Source organism: Mandrillus leucophaeus, unplaced genomic scaffold (genome assembly GCF_000951045.1).
Source record: "Mandrillus leucophaeus isolate KB7577 unplaced genomic scaffold, Mleu.le_1.0 Scaffold394, whole genome shotgun sequence".
Lineage (NCBI taxonomy): Eukaryota > Metazoa > Chordata > Mammalia > Primates > Cercopithecidae > Mandrillus > Mandrillus leucophaeus.
This window is the reverse complement of record NW_012104187.1, coordinates 2959884-2972995: the sequence shown is the minus strand read 5'-3', so window position 1 is coordinate 2972995 and position 13112 is coordinate 2959884. Positions and strand designations below refer to the sequence as shown.

At 37.2% G+C, this 13112-nt stretch overlaps 1 protein-coding gene across 1 annotated transcript in view; it reads right to left on the bottom strand.

The window, feature by feature from the left end:
- Window positions 1-13112, bottom strand: part of DNAJC1 (DnaJ (Hsp40) homolog, subfamily C, member 1) — a 233883-nt gene that overhangs the window by 110113 nt on the left and 110658 nt on the right. Inside the window, exon 8 of the mRNA XM_011991332.1 lies at window positions 4451-4608. Coding sequence (XP_011846722.1) covers window positions 4451-4608 — 158 coding nt within the window. The remainder of the gene's footprint in view (window positions 1-4450; window positions 4609-13112) is intronic.

Genomic DNA, 13112 nt, shown 5'->3' with positions numbered 1-13112 from the left:
CCTTTAATAATAATATAGACAATAAATTAACACATATTTTGCATGCTTATGTACTGCATTCTTACAATAAACTAGAGAACACAAAATATTAAGGAAAACACCTTTTTAGTAATGTACTGTATTTATCAATACCCTAAATTCATGTTGTTGTCTGTCTGAAATGGCAGCCAACAGCAGGTGCAGACCTCACTCTACTGTACTTATAAAACAATTCAACTTTTTCTTGTAATGTCATGACTTTTCTCTGGTTCTCGAGAGCAGTCCTAACATCACTAGTGGTACTTTCCATAGGCCCGATGGTGTTATTCAAGGTTTAAAGGATTTTACTAAACATGATAAAAAACACATAAGAACTAAGATAGATCACATTTTCTATGCTATGCAATTTACTGGAGAGACAAACTGCTCACACAGAGATGATTAGCATCATGGGGAGGTTTAAGCCAATACTTGCAACACGTGAGCCTACTGCAACAGCAACAGGAGGTGTTTTAAATTATTATAGTAGTATAGTAGGTACACTGTGTGCTACAGTTTATTTTACACAGTTATGATTTAGTACTGCATATTTACATTTGTCTACATTACCCTCATCTGCAAATGGTGCCATGTATGGTAAGTATTTGTGTACATTTTGATAAGTTTTAACTTTTTATGACAGATTTATATATATCTTATGGTAATAAGTGATAAAATACACTAGTATCTATATATATTTTATGCATGACATACCTAACTTTTTCTTAATTTTTTCAATATTTCTAGGCTACGTGGTTTGAGATTTGAAAAATTACCCAAAATCATCTAAAAATTTTCCAAAATATTTTTTGGAAAAAAATCCATATATAAGTGGACCCAAGCAGTTTAAGCCTATGTTTTTCAAGGATCAACTGTATTTACTGAAGTTGAGCTTTGACCCTGCAACTAACTCCAAAAATTGAAATTTACACATATACGTACTAAAAGGCATGCACAAGACTGTTCACAGAGAAATTATTCATTATGGCCCCAAACTGAAAACACTACATTTCTCCAACAAAAATAAATTGTGCTATATTTATAAAGTATTATACAGCAATGAAAATAAATTACTGCTATATGCAATTATTAATAAATCTCACAAATATACTGATGAATAAATCTCACAAATACATTGAATAGAGGAAATCATACACAAAGGACTACATATGAAATGATGCTATTTATAAACTAACAAGCAGGGAAAACTACTCTGAAGTCAGGAACGTCATCATCTTTGTGGAAGAAAGGAAATAGTGAGTGGCAGAAAGCATGGTTTCTGGATTCTAGTCATTGATCTATGCAATGGTTAACTTGCGTCACCTGTGATAGTTCGCTGAGCTGCATCTCTATACACGCATACCTCAGAGATATTCCAAGTTCAGGTCCAGGCTACCACAATAAAGTTAATACTGTAAAAAAATGAGCCACACAAATTTTTTGGTTTCCCAGTACTTATAAATGTTATGTTTACAAGTCAGGCACAGTAGCTCACACCTGTAATCCCAGCACTTTAGGAGGCCGAGGTGGGCGGATCACTTGAGGCCAGGAGTTTGAGACCAGCTTGGCCAACACGGTGAAACCTCATCTCTACCGAAATTACAAAAATCAGCAGGGCGTGATTGCACTTGCCTATAATCTCAGCTTCTCAGGAGGCTGAGACATAAGAATCTCTTGAACCCAGGAGGCAGAGGCTGCAGTGAGCCAAGATCATGCCACTTGTACTCTAGCCTGGATGACAGAGAGTGACTGTCTCAAAAAAAAAATTAAAAAAATTTTTAAAGCTATGTTTACATTATAGCTTAGTTTAAGTGTGTGATAGCATTATGTCCAAAAAACAATGTACATACTTAATTTAAAAAATATTTTATTGTTAAAAAGTATTAACAACCATCTGAGTCTTTCAATAAATCATAATCTTTCTGTTGGTAGAGGGTCTTGCCTCCATGTTAGTGGCTGCTGACTCACTGGGGTGGTGGCTGGTAAAGGTTGGGGTGTCTATGACAATTTCCTAAAATAAGACAATAATGAAGTTTGATGCATTAACTCTTCCTTTCACAAAAGATTTCTCTGAGGCATGTGATGCTGCTTGATAGCATTTTACCCTCTCCAACCCTGCTAGTTCCTTTATCAGTGAAGCTTATAGAATATTCTCAATCCTTTGTTGTAATTTCAACAACTTTCACAGCATCTTCACCAGGAAGAGATTCCATCTCAAGAACACTTTCTTTGTTCACCCATAAGAAACAACTCCTTATCTCTTCAAGTTTGACCATGAGATTGCAGCAATTCAGTCACATCTTCAGGCTCCACTTCTAATTCTAGCTCTCTTGCTATTGACACTGTATCTGCAGTTATTTCCTCCAACGAAATCTTGAACCCGTCAAAGTCATCCACAAGGATTAGAATAAACTTCTTCTAATCTCCTGTTAATGTTGATATTTTGACCTCCTCCCATCAATCATGAATTGCATGATTTATAATGGCATCTAGAATGGTAAATCCTTCCCAGAAAGTTTTCAATTTACTTTGCCCAGATCCATCAGAGGAATCACTCTCTATGGCAACTATAGCCTTATCAAATATATGTCTTAAATAATAAAACTGAAATTGGAAGGGCTCCTTGATTCATAGGCTGCAGAATGGCTGTTGTGGTAGTGGGTATATAGATAATGCTCATCTCCTTGCATATCTCCCTTAGTGTTCTTGGGTGACTAGGTATACTGTCGATCAGCAGTAATATTTTGAAAAAAATATTTTTTTTTAGCAATAGGTCTCAACAGCGGGCTTCAGTAAACCATGCCGTAAACAGATGTGCTGTCGTCCAGGCTTTATTGTTCCATGTATAGAGCACAGATACAATGGATTTAGCACAATTCTTAAGTACCCTAGGATTTTCAGAATGATAAATGAGCACTGGCTTCAACTTAAAGTTACCAGTTGCATTAGTCCCTAACAAGAAAGTCAGCCTGTCTTTTGAAGCTTTGAAGCCAGGCATCAACTTCTTCCCCTCTCTAGCCATGAAAGTCCCAGATGGCATCTTTTTCCAGTAGAAAGCTGTTTCATTACGTTGAAAAATCTGTTGGCTGGTGTAGCCACCTTCATCAATGATCTTGGCTAGATCCTCTGGATATCTTGCTGCAGCTTCTCCATCAGCACTTGCTGCTGCACACTGCACTTTTATGTTATGGAGACAGCTGCTTTCCTTAAGCCTAATGAACTAACCTCTGCTAGCTTCCAACTTTTCTTCTGCAGCTTCCTCACTTATCTTGGCCTTCTTAGAATGAAGAGAGATAGGGCATTGCTCTGGATTAGGCTTTGGCTCAAGGGAATGTTGTGGCTGATTTGATCTTCTATCCAGACCACTCAAACTTTCTCCATATCAGCAATAAGGTTGTTTTGCTTGCTTATCTTTGATGTATTCACTGGAATAGCACTTTTAATTTCCTTCAAGAATGTGCCCTTTGCATGTGCAACTTAGCTAACTGTTTGGTGCAAGAGGCCTAGCTTTTGGCCTGTCTTGGCTTTCAACCATGCCTTCCTCACCAAGTTTAACCATTTTTTATGTAAAGTGACACACATGCAACTCTGCCTTTCACTTGAACACCTGGAAGCCACGGTAGGGTTATTAATTGACCTAATTTCAATACTGCTGTGTCTTAGGGAGTAGGGAGACCAGAGGAGACAGAAAGAGACTAGAGAATGATTGATTAGTGGAGCAGGCAGAATATACATAATATTTACCAATTAAGTTTGCTGTCTTGTACGGGTGCACTTCACGGTACCCCAAATAATTATAATAGAAACGTCAGAGGTCGCTTATCAGAGATCACCATACCAGATGTTAAAATAATGAAAAGTTTGAAATACCACAAGAATTACCAAAATGTTATATAGAGACACAAAGGAAGGAGATGCTTTTGGAAAAATGGTGCCTGTAAACTTGCTCAACTCATAGCTGCCACAAACCCTCAATTTGTTTAAAAAAAAAAAAAAAAAAAAAAACCCCGCCGGGCACAGTGGCTCACGCGTGTAATCCCAGCACTTTGGGAGGCCAAGGTGGGCAGATCATGAGGTCAGGAGATCAAGACCATCCTGGCTAACACAGTGAAACCTCATCTCTACTAAAAACACAAAAAATTAGCTGGGCGTGGTGGCGGGCACCTGTAGCCCCAGCTACTTGGGAGGTTGAGGCAGGAGAATAGCATGAACCCAGGAGGCGGAGCTTGCAGTGAGCTGAGATCGCACCACTGCACTCCAGCCTGGGTGACAGAGCGAGACTCCATCTCAAAAACAAAACAAAACAACAGTATTTGTGAAGTGCAATAAAACAAAGCACTATATTGTGAGCTACTCCTGTATTTTAACCCTATATTTTATGTGCTTTTCTATAAATGTTTTACTCAAAACAAGTTTTATAAAGTTTATTTACCTGTTTTTTCTGTGTTCGGTTCCTGTTTTCCAACCAATCATCCATTTGTTCCTCAATTTCTTCTATGGAAGTTCCATGATCATAAGACTGAATATATGTACTTTCTAAAGGTGTGTATACAGGAAATTCAGGTTTGGGTTTTTTAACTTTCTTCTGTTCTAAAAAATGTTTAAAAGAACCAATTATTGAGATTTTTAAAGAATAAAATTAATTTCTAACATTTTATTCATAGTCCATATCCTGAAAGAAAATATTAAAATATAATTGTTCTGTTATAAATAATTAGCTATAAGTATTATTGTACATAAACCATTGCACTGTTTCTAAACAAAACTCAGAGCTGCTACTATTGTGGAGACGATCATGAGATAGCCATCATATCAATTTGCATTGATACAAACACCTTTGTTTTCAAAGTACTTTTCACAAAATATTTCATTTTGGCACAATAAAAAGAGCTTCAATTTAATGTTGTAATCCTAACTTTACCATGCAATAGTTAAATAATACTGGGCAAATAACTTAACACTTAGAACAGCATCAACTTTCTCATCTGTAAAAAAAACTGGCTCTCACTAAATGGTATACATTTATTTTTCAATATTTTACAAAGGTGAAATATGATCTGGCAACAGTAGTTATGAACAGATGGCAATCCATTGGGCTCTTTATTAAATCCCATTTTGGGCCTGGGAGCAGTAACTCACAACTGTAATCCCAGCACTTTGGGAGGCCAAGGCAGATGCATCACTGGAGGCCAGGATTTTGAGACCAGCCTGGGCAAAATGGGAAAATGCTTCTTCTACTAAAAATGCAAAATTAGCTGGGTGTGGTGGCACATGCATGTAATTCCAACTACTTGGGAAGCTGAGGCATGAGAATCACTTGAGCCCAGGAGGTGGTGGGTGGGGTTAGCCGAGATCACACCACTGCATTCCAGCCTGGGTGACAGAGTGAGATTCTGTCACACACACACACACACACCATTTTAATTGGAGACTTGACACTGAGAAGCAACTCTATTCTTAATTACTACAGTCAAACTCAAACAGCCTTATAAGAGTATTTTCACCACCCTGTGTGTATGTGTGTATATGCATGTACTAAACTGCCAATGTAACAAAATCAATATATACTGGCATAGGAATAGATGAATTCCTACAAGAGAATAGAGAATCTGTAAATACCAATGCTTGTTGACTTATTATGGGATTACATCCTGATAAACTTACCATATATTGAAAACATCCTTAATTTGAAAATGCATTTAATAAAACTAACATCATGGCTTAGTCTAGCCTACCTTAAGTGTACTCAGAACATTTACATTACCTTACAGTTGGGCAAAATAACATAGTGACACAGTACACCGTAGGGGATCAGTTTTAACCCTCATGATCATATGGCTAAGTGGACACTGCAGTCTGCTGCTGTTACACAACATTATGAGGGAGTATCCTACCACATATTGCCAGTCCAGTAAAAGATTCAAAATTCAAAGTACAGTATTGTTTTTGCACTATCATAAAGTCAAAAAATTGTAAGTCAAATCATTATAAGTCTAGGATTGTCTGTATTTCAATTTAGTGGGAAAACAATTTAATTAGTAATGCTTACACAACTGAATATCCATTTAAAAGAAAATTGGACATACTCTTACACTGTATATACAAATAAATTCCAGATAGATAAGAGAGTTGACTTTAAAAGCCAAAACAATAAAAATTTTGCAAAAAGAAATCTTAAAAACTACATATACTATTTAAAGGAAGGAGACGTCTTAATTAAGAATGAAAACCCAGATGCTATTACAAAAAAGATAAAAGAGTAAACAAATCAAGAGACAAATAATAGATTTCAAAAGGATGTATCCAATTCAGAGTATAAACAGAAGGTTGCTATAAAGAGATTTTATAAATGGACAAGGGGATAAGCAATCCAACAGAAAAATATAGGCAAAGGTCATAAATGGGCAATCCACAATTGAGCAAATCCACATGGCCAAGAAATAAGAAAACAGGCTCATACACTCTAAAGGTTAAAGAAATACAAATTAAGTAATACCAAGATATAATTTTATACCAATCATATGGGTACAAATTTAAAATCTAATTCAGATGTGCTGTTGGCAGGGAAAAGGCTACTTTTAAATTGGTGGAGGAAAGGTGAATTATTCTATTACAGCCTTTCTGGAAAGCAGTCTAAACGTATCTATTAAAATTAAAATATACAGCCTTTTCCCCAGCAATTCTCCCAGAAACAAAAGTACTCAAATATAACTGCATGTGGGTATGTATGTGTTTGAGTGTGTGTATGACTATTTACTGTTTCTTCATAGAGAGGTGAAACTATTAACACAGTAAATGCTATTAGGAGAAATGACTGAATAATTATTGATAATGCTTTTACACTGAAAGGTATGAAATCACCATTGAAGTTGAGCAATAGCAGAACTAATTTGGGCTACATATAGAGAATCAGTTATTTTTTAAAAAAGCAAATAAATTCAGTTGTTTGTATTTATTTCTGGGGTGTTTCATTACAATTGCAAGTGATGTCTTTTTAAATAAGCATTTATAAAGGAGCACTAAATACAGAAATGAAAGACTGCTACAAGCTAATACAAAAATACACAAACCAGTGTCACTATAAATTAACCACACAAACAAGTCAACATAATAACCAGCTAATAATACAATGACAGGATCAAATCCACACATATCAATACTAACCCTGAATGTAAATGTGCTAAATGTCCCACTTAAAAGTCACAGAGAGTGACAAGCCAGATAAAAAAACAAGACTCAATGGTATGCTGCCTTCAAGAGACCCATCTCACAAGTAATGATACCCTTAGGCTCAAAATAAAGAAATGAAGGGAAAACTACCAAGCAAATGGAAAACAGGAAAAAGCAGGGGTTGCAATCCTAATTAAAGATTAAAGCAGGTTCTTAGAGACTTAAAAAGAGACAAAGACTCACCCACATTAATAGTGGAAGACTTCAACCCTCCATTGACAGTATTAGACACATCACTGAGGCAGAAAATTAACAAAGATATTCAGGACTCAAAATCAACAGTGAACCAAATGGATCTGATAGATCTCTACAGAACTTTCTACCCCAAAACAACAGAATATACATTCTTCTCCTTGCCACATGGCACATACTCTAAAATTGATCACATAATTGAACATTAAACTGTCCTCAGCAAATGCAAAAGAACCAAAACCACATTAAACACACTCTCGAACCACAGTGCAATAAAAACAGAAGTTAAGACTAAGAAACTTGCTCAAAAGAATGCAATTACATGGAAATTAAATGACATACTACTGAATGACTTTTAGATAAATCATGAAATAAAGGCAGAAATCAAGAAGTTACTTGAAACTAATGAAACCAAAGATACAACATAGCAGAATATCTGGGACACAGCTAAGGCAGTGTTAAGAGGGAAATTCATAGCACTAAATGCCCACATCAAAAAGTCAGAAAGATCTCAAATTAACAATCTAACATCACAACGGAAAGAATTAGAGAAGTAAGAACAAATCAACTGCAAAGATAGCAGAAGACAAAACATAACCAAAATCAGAGCTGAAATGAAGGAGACAGAGACAAGAAAAACCATTCAAAAGATAAACAAATCCAGAAATGGATTTTTTTTTTTTTTAATTAACAAGATAGATAAGCTACTAGCTAGGCTAATAGAGAGAAAATCCAAATACACACAATTAGAAATGATGAAGGGACTCATCATTACCACTGACTCCAAAGAAGTAAAGATAACCAATAGAAACTACTACAGAAACCTCTATGCACACAAACTAGAAAACCTAAAAGAGATGGATAAATTCCTGGACACACACACCCTCCCAAGACTGAACCAGAAAGAAATTGATTCCCTGAATACACCACTAATGAACTCCAAAATTGAATCAGTAACAAATTAGGCTCCCAACTAAAAAAAGGCCAGGACCTGATGGATTCACAGCTGAATTCTACCAGATGTACAAAGAAGAGCTGGTACCATTCCTATAGAAACTATTCCAAAAAACTGAGGAGGAAGGACTCCTCCCAAACTCATTCTATGAGGCCAGCATCATCCTGATACCAAAACCTGGCAGAGCCACAACAACAAAAAAATCTCAGGCTAATATCCTTGATTAACAGTGATGCAAAAACTACAAAATATTTGGAAAACTGAATACAGCAGCATATCAAAAAGCTAATCCACCTCAATCAAGTATTCTTCATCCCCAGGTAGCAAGGTTGTACAACATACGCAAATTAACAGATGTGATTCTTCACATAAACAGAACTAAAGACAAAAACTGCATGATTACCTGAATAGACACAGAAAAAGCTTTCAATAAAATTCAACACCACTTTATGTAAAAAGAAAAAAAAAACCTCTCAACAAACTAGGTATTCCCTTTGAAAATCGGCACAAGACAAGGATGCCCTTTCTCACCACTTCTATTCACCACTTCTATTCAACACAGTTTATTCAACACAGTATTGAAAGTCTTAGCTGAAGCAATTAGGCAAGAGAAAGAAATAAAGGGCATTCAAATAAAAAGAGAGAAAGCTAAACTGTCCCTGTTTGCAGTTGACATGATTATATATCTAGAAAACCCCATAGTTTTGGCCCAAAGCTCCTTTAGCTGGTAAACAACTTCAGCAAAGTTTCAGGATAGAAATCAATGTACAAAAATCACTAGCATTCCTAAACTCTAACAACACCCAAGCCGAGAGTCAAATCAGAAAGGCAATCCCATTCACAACTGCCACAAAAAGAACAAAATACCTAGGAATACAGCCAACCAGGGAGGTGAAAGAGCTCTACGACGAGAATTACAAAACTCAAATAAAGAACTCAGAGAAGACACAAACAAGTAGAAAAACATCCCATGCTCACGGATAGGAAGAATCAGTATCATTTAAATGGCCATATTGCTGAAAGTAATTTACAGATTCAATGCTATTCCTATCAAATTAACAATGACATTCTTCAAGGAACTAGATAAAACTATTTTAAAATTCATACAAAATGAAAAAGAGCCTGAATAGCCAAGGTAATCCTAAGCAAAAAGAACAAAACTGGAGGCATCACACTACCTGACTTCTAACTATACTATAGGGCTAGAGTAACCAAAACAGCATGGTACTGATACAAAAACAGGCACATAAACCAACGGAACAGAACAGAGAACCCAGAAATAAGGCTGCACACCTATAATCATCTGACCTTTGACAAAGCTGATAAAAACAAGCAATAAGGAAAGGACTCCCTATTCAGTAAGTGGTGCTGGGATAACTGGCTAGCCATATGCGGAAGATTGAAACTGGATCTTTTCTTTACACCATATACAAAAAACTAAAGATGGAGTAAAGACTTAAACATAAAACCCAACTATAAAAACCCTGGAAGACAACATAGGCAATAGCATTCTGGATGTAGGAATGGGCAAAGATTTCATGACAAAGACACCAAAAGCAATTGAAACAAAAGCAAAAATTGACAATTGAGATTTAAACTTAAGAGCTTCTGCACAGCATAAAGAAACTATCAACAGAGTAAACAGACAACCTACAGAATGGGAGAAAATTTTTGAAAACTTTGCATGTGACAAAAGGTCTAATATCCAGGATCTATAAGGAACTTTAATAAATTTACAAGAGAAAAACAACCCCATTAAAAAGTGGACAAGTGACATAAACAGACACTTTTCAAAAGAAGACATCCATGCAGCCAACAAGCATATGAAAAAAAGCTCCATATCACTGATTATTAGAGAAATGAAAATCAAAACCACAATGAGATACCATCTCAATCCAGTCAGAATGACTATTACTAAAAGGCCAAAAAATAACAGATGATGCCAAGTTTGTGGAGAAAAGGGAACACCTATACACTGTTGGTGGGAGTGAAAATTAGTTCAACCATTATGGAAGACAGTATGGTGATTCCTCAAAGAGTTAAAAGCAGAACTACTATTTAACCTAGCAATATCATTACTGAATATATACCCAGAGGAGTGTAAATCATTCTACCATAAAGACACATGCACACAAATGTTCACTGCAGCACTATTCACAATAGCAAAGACATGGAATCAACCTGAATGCCCATCAATTGACCAATCTGATAAAGAAAATATGGTACATATGCTCCATGGGATACTATGCAGCCATAAAATGTGGTACATATACACCATGGAATACTATGCAGTCATAAAAAAGAATGAGATCATGTCTTTTGCAGAAACATGGATGGAGCTGGAGGCTGTTATCCTTAGCAAACTAAAGCAAGAACAGAAAACCAAATACCATATGTTTTCACTTAAAAGTGCGAGCTAAATGATGAAAACTTATGAGCACAAAGAAGGAAACAGACACTGAGGTCTACTTGAGGTTGGAGGGTGGGAGGAGGGAGAGGAGTATAAATGATAACTATTGGGTACTGGGCTTAATATGTGGGTGATTAATCCGTACAACAAGTTCCTGTGACATGAGTTTACCTTTGTAAGCTTTTTTAAAAGCTTATTTATTTATGTAGTTTTTAAACTTTTAGGTTCACATGTTCCCCTGAACCTAAAAGTTTAAAAACTACATAAATAAATAAGCTTTAAAAAAGTCGTTTTACAAAGTGTATTAGTTCATTCTCACAATGCTAGAAATAACTGAGACTGGGTAACTTATAAAGAAAAGAGGTTTAAGTGGCTCACAGCTCTGCAGGTTGTACAGGAAGGGTGACTGCTTCTGCCTCTGGGGAGGCAGTTCAGGAAGCTTTCAATCATGGCAGAAGGCAAAAGGAGAACAGGTGTCTTACACGGCAGGGGCAGGAACAAAAGAGAGAGAGAGGGAAGAGGTGCCACACACTTTTAAACAAGCAGATCTTATGAGAACTCATTGTCTCAAGAAGAACACCAAGGGGATTTGCTAAACCATTCATGAGAAATTGCCCCCATGATCCAATCACCTCTCACCAGGCCCCACCTCCAATACTGGTGATTATATTTCGACATGAGATTTGGGTGGAGGCACAGATCCCAACCATATGAGAAATTAATATAAAACTTCCATTTCAGAAAAAATGGAGAACTTTTCCACACTCGTCTCACTAAGAATTATAAAAAAGATAAAAGAGTAAACAAGTTATTTGTTTACTCATCTTAAATTAACCATTATATATAAAACAAACACAAGAAGAATTTGAAAGTTAGAGAGAAGCCTGACCAGCTAGGTACTGCAGGGCTCAAGAATACCCAGAGTGGTCAGTTCTATGAGTTTTTCTTGTGTTTCTTACATATCTCAGATTTGGTGCTGCAGAAACTAGCAACCCAGAAACACTAACAGGCACAGACACACATATACGGCCTAAACAAAAACAACAGCCTGCTCTCTCTAGTTAAAGGACCAAAAAAGAGACAGCACAGGCATTTATCTTTTGTCTAAAAGATAAAGCTTTTAGACAATAACCACTCTAATTCAGGCAAACAAGACAGAAAGTAGTGTCACCCCCATCCCACCACTCACCATGACAGCAAAGACTAATGGGAAACCTAGGCTTCTGCCATTGCCAGCCTGTAATGAGGCACCCAACCTCCCCACCAGGGGGATGTGAGAGAGAAGACTAAAAGATAAGGTGGATCCTCCTCCTGCTAATAAAGTCAGTAGAGACTATATAGGTATCACCATGTTGGCCAGGCTGGTCTTGAACTCCTGAACCTCCATATCCACCCAGAAGTAATAGGTGTCTCTCCCTCTACCAGACAGTGTGGTTACAGAGGAAGTCTAGTGGGCTGGTGTGGTGGCTCACACCTGTAATCTCAGCACTTTGGGAGGCTGAGGGGGCTGGATGACTGGAGGTCAGGAGTTCAAGACCAGCCTGGCCAACATGGTGAAACCTTGTTTCTACTAAAAACATGAAAATTAGCTGGGTGTGGTGGTGTGTGCCTGTAATCCCAGCTACCAGGGAGCCTGAGGCAGGAGAACGCTTGAATCTGGGAGGCAGAGGTTGCAGTGAGCCGAGGTTGCGCCAATGCACTCCAGCCTGGACGAAACAATGAGACTTCATCTCAAACAAAACAAAATAAAACAAAAACAGAAGCCTAGTGAAGAATCAGGGCTTTCACAACTGCCCAATGGTAGCAAAGCCATCCCCACATAATGTCAGTGGAGGCCAAGTGGGCTGCAGTAAGTAGGTATTGCTGCTCCTCTTCCTAGACAGCGTGTTATCAGTGGAGGTTGAGGCAAGCAGGAATACCCATACCCACTTGAGAAACCACAAACACTCCGTTCCTCATCTGTCAAACAGGCCACATAGGAAACCTGGACTTCACTTCTATCTAGCAGTAACAGGCAACACTACCCCTTCCATGGCTAGAGTATTGCCAAAGACGACGAGGTAAAACAGAAGACTTAAATAAGGTCCAAAGTTTCATAATACCCCTAAATGTCCAAATTTAAATAAAAAATCAGTTGCTACACCAAGAATCAAGAATGCCTCAATTTGAATGAGAAAAGGTAACAGATGCCAACAAGATAAAAGAGATATTTAAATTCCTTGGTGCCAGGCCTCTGAGTCCAAGCTAAGCCATCATAGCCCTTGTGACCTGCACGTATACATCCAGATGTCCTGAAGCAACTGAAGA